This window comes from Arachis hypogaea, chromosome 8 (assembly GCF_003086295.3).
Source record: "Arachis hypogaea cultivar Tifrunner chromosome 8, arahy.Tifrunner.gnm2.J5K5, whole genome shotgun sequence".
NCBI lineage: Eukaryota > Viridiplantae > Streptophyta > Magnoliopsida > Fabales > Fabaceae > Arachis > Arachis hypogaea.
The window spans coordinates 46,349,499-46,364,080 of record NC_092043.1 but is presented as its reverse complement, the minus strand read 5'-3'; the positions used below and the strand labels follow the sequence as shown (position 1 = coordinate 46,364,080).

At 30.3% G+C, this 14,582-nt stretch overlaps 2 protein-coding genes across 6 annotated transcripts; both read right to left on the bottom strand.

Annotated features, from left to right (window-relative positions):
* Nucleotides 1-1,021: 1,021 nt before the first annotated feature.
* Nucleotides 1,022-5,178, bottom strand: LOC112707845 (uncharacterized). Of its 5 annotated transcripts, XM_025759843.3 has the most exons (10): nucleotides 4,766-5,178; nucleotides 4,446-4,575; nucleotides 4,302-4,350; nucleotides 3,797-3,899; nucleotides 3,484-3,583; nucleotides 3,297-3,371; nucleotides 2,063-2,155; nucleotides 1,835-1,944; nucleotides 1,649-1,747; nucleotides 1,022-1,505 (listed from the first exon to the last, which is right to left on the bottom strand). In XM_025759843.3, the coding sequence occupies exons 3-8, from the start codon at nucleotides 4,335-4,337 to the stop codon at nucleotides 1,917-1,919; spliced, it is 435 nt and encodes a 144-aa protein (XP_025615628.1). In that variant the 5' UTR covers nucleotides 4,338-4,350; nucleotides 4,446-4,575; nucleotides 4,766-5,178; the 3' UTR covers nucleotides 1,022-1,505; nucleotides 1,649-1,747; nucleotides 1,835-1,916. The 5 variants fall into 5 exon arrangements, with proteins under 5 accessions (XP_025615628.1, XP_025615630.1, XP_072057617.1 ...); XM_025759845.3 differs by lacking the exon at nucleotides 3,797-3,899; XM_072201516.1 differs by lacking the exon at nucleotides 3,797-3,899 and having other exon boundaries at nucleotides 2,063-2,134.
* Nucleotides 5,179-6,193: 1,015 nt separating this feature from the next.
* LOC112707843 (probable terpene synthase 2) lies at nucleotides 6,194-12,405 on the bottom strand. Its single transcript, XM_025759840.3, has 7 exons — nucleotides 11,645-12,405; nucleotides 11,272-11,557; nucleotides 10,011-10,383; nucleotides 9,086-9,304; nucleotides 8,139-8,277; nucleotides 7,105-7,353; nucleotides 6,194-6,599 (listed from the first exon to the last, which is right to left on the bottom strand). The coding sequence occupies exons 1-7, from the start codon at nucleotides 11,777-11,779 to the stop codon at nucleotides 6,264-6,266; spliced, it is 1,737 nt and encodes a 578-aa protein (XP_025615625.1). The 5' UTR covers nucleotides 11,780-12,405; the 3' UTR covers nucleotides 6,194-6,263.
* Nucleotides 12,406-14,582: the final 2,177 nt, after the last annotated feature.

Genomic DNA, 14,582 nt, shown 5'->3' with positions numbered 1-14,582 from the left:
TCTCGCAAGATGGTATAATCCGACCATCTACAAATACGAAACGTACCTCTCATCGAGTCGCATTCCTGCTACCGCCGCATGCTCGAGATGCATCGCTGAGGCTACACATTACATGGACCGCATAATTAGAACCACTTACAAAATCACTAACCAACAAAGACACACAACAGAAACCACTTATGGAAACCACTAACAAATACTACATGCCAAACCAACATAATAAACCACTAACAAAACCACATGCTTAAATCGCTAACATAAACCACAATCAAATCCACTTACGAAAACCACATGCAAAACTACTAACATAAACCGCATGCAAAACCACTAACATAAACCGCTAACATGAACCACTAACATAAACCGCCAATAAAACCGCATACAAAACCTCTAAAATAAACCACATACAATCTCTCTAGCATAAACCGCTAACATAAACCATCAACAAAATCGCATACAAAATCACTAACAAAAACCACTAACAAAAACCACTAACATAAACCGCCAACAAAACCGCATACAAAACCTCTAAAATAAACCACATGCAATACCACTCGCATAAACCACGAACATAAGTCATCAACAAAACCGCATACAAAACTATTAACAAAAGCCACTAACATGAACCACTAACATAAACCGCTTACAAAACTACATGCAAAACCTCTAAAATAAACTTGCAATACCACTAGCATAAACCACTAACATAAACCACCTACAAAACCACTAACTCAAATAAACCACTAGCACAAAATTTTCTTTCTACTAACCTTGTCGTTGATGATCCCGATTATATGAGCAACTCCATCCAACCGATATAGCCTTTCCGGATCGTCCCCCATCGGCTGAGTATTCTGATCGAGTCTTTGTCGGAGCGAATCAGGATCGTTTTCTCTGAGATTTAGTGGGGATGAGAATGGAAAAGTGATTCAAGTGAGGAGGATTCGAACTCCTTATATAGCCGGATTCAAGATAATTCGAATAAACCCTATTCGAATTACTACTAGATACAAAATGGGAGTAATTTGAATCAACTAGGTTCGAATTATTTGGGGAAGCGTGCACATGTGTAATTCGAACTAACCTAGTTCGAATTATGCTTGTTTGTAATTCGAATCATATAGATTTGAATTAGTGTGTATTTATGTTCTTGTATAATTCGAATTGAGTAGATTCGAATTATATACAAATATAGTTCGAATTTAGCTCATTCAAATTACATAGAGATATTATTTGGTTGATTAATGAAGCAATTTTCCACTTCGAAAGCACTCACTGAGTTACTTAGATCCACCTTTGGGTATAGAGCGGAGCGGGAGCGGGACCTAAAATAATTCCCTCCAGACAGACTGAACGGCTAATTCACGTAATATTTTGCTTCCCTTGGTTTAATTGGGTGTTTTGCCCCCACTTTCTTCATTGATTCTTCTATCAGCCTCAATTATTTCTCTAGGGAAGTTCTTCAAGAATCATGTGTGCTGTTTTATCTCCGAAATAGTAATCCTCTTTAAAAACCATCACATATAATTTATTTAATGATTAGTATACAATACAATAGAATCTAACTCTAAGCATTCTATCACACATTTATAGAGTATAAAATCTCAAACTATAGTATCCAACATCTATAGACTAATATAATACTTGCCTTGGCTGGATTGGCAACAAAAATGCGAGTGAGAAGATGCCTACACTCTGAAGGAAGACGCACATAATCAGGTATAGAATACTGCACGCTCATTATTCTCTGCCAACAAAGCAAGACTTTAAACTTTACAACCACTTTGTGTTGTTAATCATCATGGAAGGAAAACTAGTAAGTTATGAATAAGACCTGAACCCAATAGTCTTTCTAAAGTCTTTAGGATCTTCTAGATCTTCAAATGGGTATGCTCCAACTAACATTACATACAAAGTCACCCCACATGACCAAACATCTGCAATCTGCACAATTACCAAATAGTTATCAAGACTAAAAATAATTTTAAAAGAATTGGCCGATGCTAAAAAAAAGTTAATTTCCTAATATTACTCTTTGCGAATTCCAACTAACTTTGAATACCTTTTCATCATACTCCTTTCGAGACAAAACCTCTGGAGCAGTATATGCTGGTGTTCCAACTGTTGACTTAGGCTGCGAATGTAGCAATGTAGACTGCGATTTTAAACATTGGTTAAGTAGAAATTTGCTACAAAACAACAGCAATAATGAAACAAATGGAAGCATATATACTTAACGGAAGCATATACAGCTAATTACCCCATATGCTCTTCAAAGAAACTCAGCTAATTACCAACCAAACTTTTGGACTCATGATTTTCTCCAGTCTTTGAACCATCCTTATTTGGTGAGTACACGATTTGTTTTAATTGATTTCATGCATATATTATATAACAATTATAAGATATTATATTTATTTAACTCTTCAAGAACTGAATTGACACATTCATGATATACATTATTTCAAAACCAAAATGATTATTATCCATTGAAGAAGCATAGCAGATAGCAGAACAAGGAAAGAAAAGGAAACTTGGAATTCAAGAATGAAATAAAAGCAATGATACAAATCTAAGTTACACTACCAATGACTCTCCACATATATATGACTATGTGCTGACTTATTCTCACGCTGCTGTATTAGCTAGTACAACTTAATTAACAAACACAACAGATTCATAGCACTTATAACTAAACTTCACAGCTGCATTATATATGATCCCATCATTCTTTATATCCTTTATAGTTACTTATAATAAATAATAATGCTCTGAATATGTAATAAATAGGATCTAAAATATGAGAACAGGGCCGCAATGCTACAAAAGGAAGTTAGTGGAATGATGAAGAATGTCATTAAACCAAGTAAACCTCCAACAGTTTTACTAATGATTCCACACAATGCACAGAATGCAAGGTTCATAGGTGTCCATGCTTAATTAAATGGCTTAGTTAAAAATAAAAAGAATTAGGCCGGATTTAGGTTCAGCTCAACTCTTCCCAACTAATCAGCCCATTTACACTAAAAATATCATAAAATGCTCAACCATTTCTAGTATAAAAGACCACTACCTAGTCATTAAAAAGAAGCCAAGATATTGATGGAAATAATTAAAATATAATAACCACAATGGTCTTTTTATTCTTGGAAATAATTAAAATATAAATCTCCTAAAAGCAAATCATTGGTGCAACCACATTGGCTAGCCCTAAATGATCATTATTCATAATCAAAACATAAGGCTAAATACATTAAAATTTAGGATGGCAGGGTGAAAATTGAAAATGAACCTACCCACAGGCACCACATGATATGGCTGGGAATGCTATATACTGAATGCTGTTCTCTTTTGCAACCTTCAAGCTATTTCTGAAACCAATTTCAGAATACAATGTCACTGAACCAAAACACAAAAAGGATGAAACTTACTCAAATTAAAAACTGAAACAAAATATTTGCACAGAGAATGGCTTTACAAAACCTATATGTACGCATTTGCCAGAGAGGCAGCTGGATTATTATCTGCATGGTAAATTGGTCCAACGGTATGAATAACATGAGTAGCTGGGAGCTTGAAACCTCTGTGAAGTGCACATGAACGAAGAAAAGAGTTTATAATAAATAACCAAAGGAAGTTATAGTATCACAATTCACAAGTATAACATAAGTGCTATTTTGTTATTACCATATATTCCCTTTAAAGCAAAAGCTGTTTTTACATACTTTTTATTGCCTAATTTTCACAAGTTTAAGCTTCATTTTAAACATGCTTTCTAAATGTAATAAGAACTGACGGCGTGATCCTTGCTTCCCCTGTTGGGCAGTGGATTCCAGGCCTGACTTCTGGAACCTTGAGGCAAGCTTGAAGAAGATCTGGGCCTGCAGCTCTATGTATAGCTGGAAGTCACATAAAATGGTGTCATTCGTAGCTAGTTCGCTAGATTAATTCTTACCAAAAAGTATGAAAAACTCATCGTTGAAACTTTAAGGATTCAATTTGAATGCAACTGAAAAAGTTTTGCATTATCGTCCAATCACAAACAACTGCATATGTAGTTGGCTTTTACCCAAGCTATTTGAATAGTCATGCAAACCTAAGTATTCAATTGGAAAATAGTTTTACACTGTCTATACATAAGTACTCAATTCTAGATGCTGAAGCAAAAATGAGGAATTTGCCATTCCATTCTTCTTCTTCAACATTTTCAAATTTCAGGGAGCATATTTGAGAACAATAACTTAGACGCGTTCAAAATCTTTCTAAGCTTCTAAAATTAAAAAAGAAAAAAATTCAGTTACCTCCATCAGCTCCACCACCTCCAAGCATTCTCTCATTGGCAGGATTCACCTTGCACGAAAAAAATTCGCAATAGAAAAAGAAAAATCATAGTAAAAATCAAACAATTATATATGCTTGTGGGACTAGAAATTCAGAACAAATACCTTCAACAGCATCATCTATACGATCCTGGCATTAACATTATGGTATTGTATCTATGAATTCGGACCAAATCTTCATGCATTAAATCATCCACTGCTTTCAGACACACATCACATTCTGTTTCTTCTACACCTTGAGAAATCAGAAAGAAACAAAGAATTACAGGATCAGTTGCGTCTAGAATTTGAAGCCGAGACTGCTCATTCGCGAGAAGGTGGACTATGTACTCGCGCTGATTAGAAACATTATCCTTCTACCAGCAACAAATGATCGTTATTTGAGGCTTCAGAATAACAAATAAATTAGTTTGAGAAGAAGTTACCGGAGAGACTGTTGTTGTTGTTGCCGGAGAAGAAGTTACCAGAGGAGGTGGCGGTGAGAAATGAACTGCGCGACAAGGAGCAACAGCCGATCTGGACGGCAAGGTGACGATCTGCAGCAGTGGAGTGAGCAGAGGAGGCGGCACGATCAGAGGAGGCGACGGTGAGGAAAGAACGGCATGACAATGAAAAAGTCAGATTTGGACGGCGATGAAACGATCTGCGAACTCAGACGACGCCAACGGTGACGAGACCTCACCTTAGGAGACGGTGCTGCGAAGAAGGAGACGGTGCTGTGTCAGTAATTGTTTGGAGAAGATGAATGGTGTGGGTGAATTGAGCTAGGGTTTGGAGGGTATTTCAATAACTATATTATTTAATTTGAATTAGTGACCCATTCAGTGATCATTGCATTAGCTACCGAATTAAGGATCAAATAATTTATAACTCGTTGCAAAATCTATTGCTAAATTAAAAAATAGTGATTGATTTCGTGACCAAGAATTCAAAAAAAGTTATCTCTTTTGTTTTGATTGTTAATTCGATTGCTAAATTAAAAAATAGTTACCGATTTAGCGACCGACTTTATTTTAGTTGTATAATAAATTTATTGGTTGCTAATTCGGTTGCTATTAGTGACCGATTATGTTGGTCGCTAAAATCGGTCGCTATCTTAACAATTAGCAACTGATTTAGTCACTATTGTCTTAGCGACCGAATTAGTGACCAAACAAATTTTCACCTTATTTCTCTATCGGTTGCAAAATCGGTCGCCAAATTAAAAAATAGCAACCGATTTTGTGACCAAAAATCCCAAAGTAGTTTCTTCTCTTGTTTTGGTTGTTAATTCGGTCACCAAATTTGAAAATAACGACCAATTTAGCGACAAGCTTTATTCTAGTTATATAATAAACTTATCGGTCGCTAATTCGATTGCTATTAGTGACCGATTTAGCGACCGATTTTTTTTCTGTTCCTAAAAATTCTATATCGGTCGCTATTCTGATTATTTCATGTAGTGTATGTTGTAAGATGACTTAAGTGACTATTGAAGAGTCAAATTTTATCTCTGATACAAAATAATAGATATTCTAACTTAAAATCTTTTTTATATTTGTGATAGAATAATTTTTCTAATAATGAATATTTTTTGAGATTGATTTGTCTTATAATAAATAATTTTGGGATTAATTTGCCTGACAATAATATTTTAAAGGACCAAATTTACTGTAATTTATCCATAAATTAATTTATCTTTTTCGTATATATGATACAACGTCTGACACGATAATTATGCAATATAGTTCTATTAGGAGTTGACGAAATAAAGTGAACCAAAAACTAATATGATCTACAAAATTAATAAATATTGAAGACTAACGAGTTAATTAATTTTAGTTAAAGATTAAAGTGTCTAATCCAAAAAAAAATTTAGAACTAAAATAAGCAAATATTCTATATTAAATAAGAAAATTCTCTTACAATTTTATTAGATTTTGTTTAGGCATATATAAAAGGATTCATATCCTTTTTTCTCATATTATCGATTGGCACCGGATCTACAAGCAAAGCTTCAATGCATTTCTTCATTTTTCCTTCAGCATGAGTGTAGCAATCTTCATCTTTGTACATCACATCCATAAATCGTGCCATGTTCACAACACGCGTTAGAAATAACATTGGAACTTTGGTTGGCTTCAGACATTCCTCATTTATATCCTTCCAAGCATCTGTAACTCCCTTTTGCAATTCTTGAATGGCTTCTTCTTTAGATACACCATAATCTCTCATATAGCATTCTATTATTGAGGTAACATGTTCTCTTTTCTGTTCAAACTGTTCAATGAAATTTAGCTTTTAAAATAACTTTCACATGACTAAATATAATAAGAAAAAAATTCAAAAAAATTATACATTAAAATTCAGTTATAATATAAATTGAACTTTCAAAAATACAATATGCACACAAAAGTCAGTACTATATATTTTTATATAACGAAAATATTTGAAAGACAATAAAAATCAATTCAAAATAGTTCAAAGTTTTTTTATTATTTTATATTTTTTAATTATTGTTAAAATAAATGAGTAATTTTAAATATAATAAATATGTAATTATAAATACATATATAAAATTTTAGATGTTAAATTAAATAAAATAATTTTAAATTATTATTTTTTAATATTATTTTTTGTATAAATATATATATATATTTTAAATTTATTTTTAATGTATATTTTATATTTTAATATATATTTTATGCGAATAATTAATTATTATATATACCTAATATGATAGTTAAACTTTTATGTTGTGTTTGTATATTGCACATAAATATACCTCATTAGAGACAATGTCATCCATGAACCTGCAAATAATTGCGGAAGCTCTAACAATTTTGGGTTTACTTGTTACCCATTTAAAGATGTCTTCTATGGCGATATCTCCCATGCCAATGTAAGAACTTGTGACGAGGAATGGATAAGCAGATGATAATGTTGATATCTGAATGTACTCTGCTATTGTTGGTATATATTTGTTATTCAACCATTTGGCCTCAGTCATATAGGCCTGGGTTGTCTTCTGAAGCTGCCATCCCACACGTATTATATTACAAAATCATTACTACTAATTTTTTAAGGTATTTTCTAATTCAATAAATTTAAAACAAGTGAATTAACCATTTAACTAAGACGGAATTTAAATTTTTAATATTTATTTATGCAGACGAATAAATTAATCATTCAATCAATCTAAAATCATATGAAAAATACTTTAATATTTTATAACAAATTCTAATTGAATAGTAAAAAAATATATACATAAAAATTAAATTATTTTAATATTTATTTATTTTTTATAATATTAAAATAAGCATTTTAAATAAATTATATATTAGTGTGAATATTTTATATATTTTATTCATTAATTTATTTTAAATACATGTATAAAAAATATCAGAATAAATCATTTATATTGTTCATGTTACATTCTTTATAATAATAAATGATAAAAATTAGAATTTTAGTTATATGATATTAAACATAAAATTATTATTTTTAGTAGAATTTTTTATTTTAATATAGCATTATTAATAATTTTTTATTAAAAATAATAATAAAAAATAATATTATAAATTATATAATACAATATTTAATTTTTGGCCTCCTCTTCTTAGATTCGCTCTGGAGTTTGGCTCTAAGAGATCTCAATGGAATAAATTTGATCGGTCGTCCTATGATATATATCTCATAAATTTTGCAAATGTTGTCAAAATTAAAATGAATAATACTTGTTATTTTACAGAGTTGGATGGATGCACTCCACAAAACAAATATAATATATTTTTAAGAGGTTAAAAAAAGGGGTCTTACTTCTTTAATGGAATATTTAATGCAATATGCTCTTCCTTGATTTTCAAGTTCTCGTTCTACTTCTTCAAAAAATTTGAGGAGAGACTCATAAATTAATTTCATGTATTCGGGAAGATCATCCAAGGAGCTAATATCCCACCTGTAATGTATCCCACCATGAAAAAACTTTACAAGTTAGAAAAGTTTGATAGTTCACCATCAATATCCACAAATTTCGTGACCATTAATTCCAAATTAACTTTCAAATTTTAAAATTAATAAAGGCATGATATTTTCATTAGAAGCTCAAATTTCGAACATTCTATTAAATTTTCATTCAATTCCTTCAATTTTATTTTCTCTTCCAATATTTCAGTTTTTACCATCACCACCAATTAGTTGGACTCTATGATGCATGAATACTGATATAGACATGGGACACAATATCATACAGAATATGTCGACACACAAATTTTAAAATCTTATAAGACACAGGGACATGCATACATATAAAATATAAAGTAATCTTTTAGATAAATTATAATAATATTTTAATATTTTATTGATATTAAAATATAAATTAATTTTTTAATTATTTTTAATGTCTTATTTTAATTATATATATAAAGTATTTAAAATATCTTTTTATTTTAATAAATAATAATATATACTATATCTAAATTTATTTCAAAAATATATGTTAAGAATAAGACTGGACACACTGATACGTGATGAATGGTATTAGGTGTGTTTAAGTGTCTCTGGAAAAGATTTTTTATTTTTTATTAAGACACGGTTGGACATAGCATACATGTGTGTCAGACGAGTGTCGATGAATGTTATGTCCAAAATGTATGTGACACATAAATATAATAACTCAGCAAAGTGTCTATAATTCATAGGTTGGACTCAAAATATCAGCTACCTAGCATAAAAAAATTAGTATCTATTTATAATTTTTAACCAACCTTTCAATTGCCTCGGTGAAAAGTTTTAGTTCATCTATAGTTCCATAAGCATCATATGTATCATCAATAATTGACATAAGAGCAAACAATTTTATCAGCATTTTTCTAGCTTGAGAATATTGAGGCTCAAAATAAACCGCCAAAATCCAGTTAAAACATTCTACAATTCTATCTCGAGCATATGGTAGTTTTACAGCAACATTAAGCTCCTTCCACCACCTAAAATTAAAGGACAAAAACACAATAACAATGTTATAATTATGGTGTGGTTAGTTAAATAAATAAGTTTAACTTCGATAATACTGGAGAAACAACAACTCAAAATTATTTTATTTAACTTAATATTTATAATTTTATACATATAACATCTATAATTACATAATTATTATATCAAATATTACTTAATTATTTTAGCAATAATTAAGGAACGCAAAAAAAAAAAAAAACAGTAATAGTTAATGTTAAAAAAATAAGAGAGAGCAGTAAAAAAATAATTTATGTATATTCAAGTTATATAGAATAATACAATATATAGAAAGGCATTAATAGATGATAAGAGAATCAAAATTATAAAGACGTAATATTCTACAATATATAAATATTTAAATATGTTAAATAATTCTAATCAATGTTAATTAATCTTAATATATTCTATCAGTTAAGAAATACAAAAGGAGATAACTTGAAATTTATTTTTTATTGTCTCCTAAATATTTTTATAAAATATATCAACAGTTAACTTATACTATAAACATTTAACAAAAATAAAATAAACTAACACTCGATATATATCTAAACTAAACATTTTGATTTTTGAACTTTTGTAGAAGAGTATAAACATTTAACCAAGATGACTATTTTGATAGGAATTTGAAAACTTATTTAACAAAGTAGGATGGTTTTGTGGTTAAATTAAAGAGCTTACTCGGTAATGTTGCCAACTTCTTTTCGATGCAAATTTTGTAGGAAATTAAAATCTAATTTTGCAAGAGTGAGGAGAGTGTGATTATGGGTTGGATCTTGTTCATATATTGAAATAAAACGGCGTGCCTCCAATCTCGGCAAACCTCGGTGTAAAGATTGCTTTAAACTATAGTTGACTTGTGCTGCAAGAGAAGGCTTCAATTGGGTTGCAATGGATTCAAGTTGAGTGGAAGTGAATTCATAAGCTTCATCTAATATCTCTTCTCCATGAATTCTAAGATGACATGCTTCATACAATTCTAGCAATCCCTCCACATCCTTCACAAGTTTTTCACTAAACTTTCCGTTCTCATCCTTGTATTTGTTGAACACATCTAGATATTGTTCCATACAGCAATCAAAATATTTAAGAAAAAGTTTAAAAAGTCAATATTAATTCAGGAACTAATTTAAAAATCAACCAACAACAATTAGAAAGAAATGAACATTAAGAAGAAACAAAGAGTTAAATCTCAAAGTGGTCTCTAAAATTGCACTCAAATTTTAAAGTGGTTCTTCAAGTTAATAGTTACTCAATTCTATCATCGAACTTGCACTCTAAGTGATTCTCCAAGTTAATAGTTACTAATCTCTAAGACGATTTCTGTTTATCAAAATCTTAAAAACGACGTTATTTTGTATTTATTTAAAAAAAAAAAACACGCTGAAGCCACAACCCTTTCCCGAGCCTTCCCTTTCACTTTCCCTTCCCCAATCTCAACCTGAGGCCTTTTTCTTTCTTTTTTTTCCTTCCCCTCTCCTTTCTCTTTCACTTTTATGTAATTGCCTATGTTATAGTAAATAGTGAGACCAAGAAGAACTGAAAAAGGTTTTTGGAACTATTACAAGATGATTTAAGTGACTGTGCTATTAAAAGTCAAACTTTATCTTTGATCAACAAAAAATAAATATTCTAACTTAATTTTTTTTATATTTGTGATAGCATAATTTTTCTAATAATTTTTCTGGAACTATTGTTCCATACAACAATCAAAATATTTAAGAAAATGTTTAGAAAGTTAACATTAATTTAGCCAACTAATTTAGAAATTAACCAACAATTAGAAAAAATAAGAAGAAATAAGTAAAACTAAAATAATAATTAAAAACATCTAAATAAACGTTAAAAAGAATATTTGAAAGTAAAATAAAGTAAAACTAATTTAGGTTATTTTAAGCCAAAATATAAAATTAACCTAAAAAATATAGAATAAGGTATATACTTGGTGAAACGTGATATCCTTGTTGCCTTAATAACCTAAAAAGCAAAGCAAGTAAGCGAAGGTTATCTTCAACAATTATTATTTCTCCATTTTTGGTATAATTCTTGTGAATTTGTTGCAGCACTTCTTCAATCTCGCTTTCAAAGTGATAATGAATCCCCAAACGACAGATTAAATCAATCAAGTTAACTATTTCTGCAATGGGCTTTGAGGCATCAACAAGCATTTTGACAACTTGTTTCTTCAGTTTTTCAATTTGTGCCTTCGTTTCATCATCATCAAATTCCTGCATTACATCCATATAAAAGATATATCAGTTGATCATTATTGCATTTGCATGCTTGATGAACAATATAGAGAGATAGATATATACCATGGATTGTGAAGCATATTGAAGGAAATAATCCTTCCAAATACTAGGATGATAATTTGCAGTGTTTCGATCAATCATGTTGAATTTTGCATCAGGTTTGAAGCAATCAAGTACTGAAGTGTTAGTACTAGACATCCTTTATTTCTTGATCAATATTGGATTCTATGTTATAACTTTTATCATGCCTACTCATATATATATATAGGAAAAGTTTGTGGTAGAGAGAAAAAGGATATATACATGTGTGAATAGCTGCCTTTGCTTATAAGATGATGAATAGTACTATGAGAAATACATCCTCTCAATTTTTTTTAATAATTGATGGAGTAAAGTGTGATCTCTCACTATTAATTTTATAAGTGGGACCAAAAATAAATATGAGAGAGAGCAATGAAGGGCTAGAGACATGGTTCTGAAAACTGAACCAAATCGGCCGATTCAACCAGATTAACCAAAAACCAGTCAACTAGCCGATTCGGGTAAACTTAAAAACCGTCAGACAAAAAACCGATAAAAAAACCAGTAGAATCGGCGGTTAATCGGTGAACTGAAAACCGGTTGGTTTTTTACGGTTTTCAAAGGTTTAAAAAAAAACCCCATATAAAAGCCCAGCTACCCCCTTTCTCTCAGAAGAAAACCCTATTTCCCCTTTCTCTCTCCCTCTGAGTTCCACGCCGCCACCACCAACAGTAGCGTCACCTTCTCAACTTCTCTGTCCTCGTGGTGTCGCCAAGTTTGCCTCTGTCCTCGTCGTCGTTGGCCGCCCCTTTTTTCCTCCTGGATCCATTATCGTATTGCCAGATCTACTGGGAGCTGTTGTTTTCGTCGCTGTTTCTGTCCTCGTCGTGTCGTCAAGCCATTTCAGTCATTGTCATCGTCGGCCTTCCTGAACTCGTCTCTGTCCTCGGCGTTTTTGCCTGTCTTTGCCCTTTCTCTGTCGAGCTCACAGTGCAGTTCGAGCATTACTTTCTGCCGCCGTGGACTCTTCGCCGTTTCAATCTGCGGCCATAGAAAATTACACAGTTCGATTATGTTGCTCTCCCTCTTTCTTGAGTTATTCGATCAGTAGTTTAATTTGTTTTTTTATTTTATTAATTATAATGATTATGATTTGCTGTTTTTATATTCTGAATTCTGATGGTTGGATAGATTAAATTCTGATTGTTGTAATTGCAAAAAATATTTCAATTGGATTACCTATGTAACTCTGTTGATTAACTGAAGAAAATATGGTTGCTGCTTCATTTGATTTTCATCTTTTTTTTTTGTTACTTCTGGAATATTTTTGTTAATGGTTGTTGGTACCTTGTTGAAGTTTTTAGAGTAATTCCGTTGATTTTAAAAAATTAAATTATACATTGATGCCAATAACTACAACAAGCTTTTTTTGTTTGAGATAATGTACTTCATAAGAATTTTTAAAGAATTTAAAGGTATATTTTTTATGACTGAAGTTTTATTTTGTTATATGTAATTTATACTGAGTTTATTTAGTTGAAAATTTATTGAATTTAAATATTAAAAATGATATATTAATTTTTTATAATTTTATTTTATATTTAATTAAACCGGTTGAACTTCGGTTGAACTACGGTTAGACCACTGAACCGCTGAACCGGTCATTCTATCGGTTCATTGACCGATTCAGTTTTCGCAACTTTGGTTAGAAATCACACTTTACACTTTCAATTTTTTTAACAATTGAGAGGATCCATTCCCGAATAAAACATAATATATTAAGACACAAAATTTAGTAGGGATGTTCATGGATCAGATTCGATTCGCATATCCGCGGTGTTTATCCAAATCTAATCAAAAAATTGCAGATATGGATCTGATCCGCAAGGCTGTCGGGTCGGGTTCGCACATAATCGAATCAAATTGCGGACTTTGTGTAGGTATCCGCATATCCGTGTATCCGCAAAAATAAAGAAATAAATAAGTAAATATTTTTTTATATTTTATTTTAACTAATAATTATCATATATGTTGTATTATTTTAATTTATTATTTAAAAAGAGTATGTTTAATATTATTTTAAGAGTAAACATATTTAAAAGTATAGAAAAAATGAATTTCATTGATATTTTTTAATAAAAATAAGCTTTTAAAGATATTTTTTGTATTTTACGGATATATCCGACATCCAATCCGATCTGATCCAATGATTTTAGTGCAGACCAGATCGAAATTTTGGCCATATCCGATTCGCGTTCACCCCTAAAATTTAGTGTTTTTATATTTTATTTTGTGATAAATTAGAACAAATTATAAAAGTTTAATTTATTTTTTCATATAAAAATTTAGAAAAAAATATAACGATGAAAACTATAATGAAAGAAAATGTAAAAAATAAACCGTGTCTCCTATTAACGTCTTTGTGTATTTTTGTCAAAAAAGACACAATATATACTAATTTATACTAATTTAATGTCTCTAGACACATTATTTCTATCTATCTATTTTATCTGTCAAACATAATTTATTTTTCTATGTTTCTATTTGGTGTCTATAAATAAATACAACCTTTCTCCTACACTATCTTTGAGCATGTTAAATGTGTGTAGTGTATAAATATTGCTAAAAAACATTGACATATATAATATTTTAAAATTTATTAAATTAAAATATTTTGTTATATAATTAAATTATAATAATTATTCAAAATAAAAAAATTAAATTATTTTATCAGTCTTTATAATTTTATTAAATTATTAATTAAATTTTATATTTTTTATTTTTAAATATGATATTACCATTGAAACACGAACACAAACATGTGATGCTTACATACATATTCACCAATCTCTGCACCTCTTCAAATGCTTCAATTGCTTCTCACCCATATATTCAGAATCCATTTTAGCCACCAAATCCGACATCATTACGTTCTATGAAACTACACGTTTATTGCAAGTTTTCTTGAACACCTCATAAG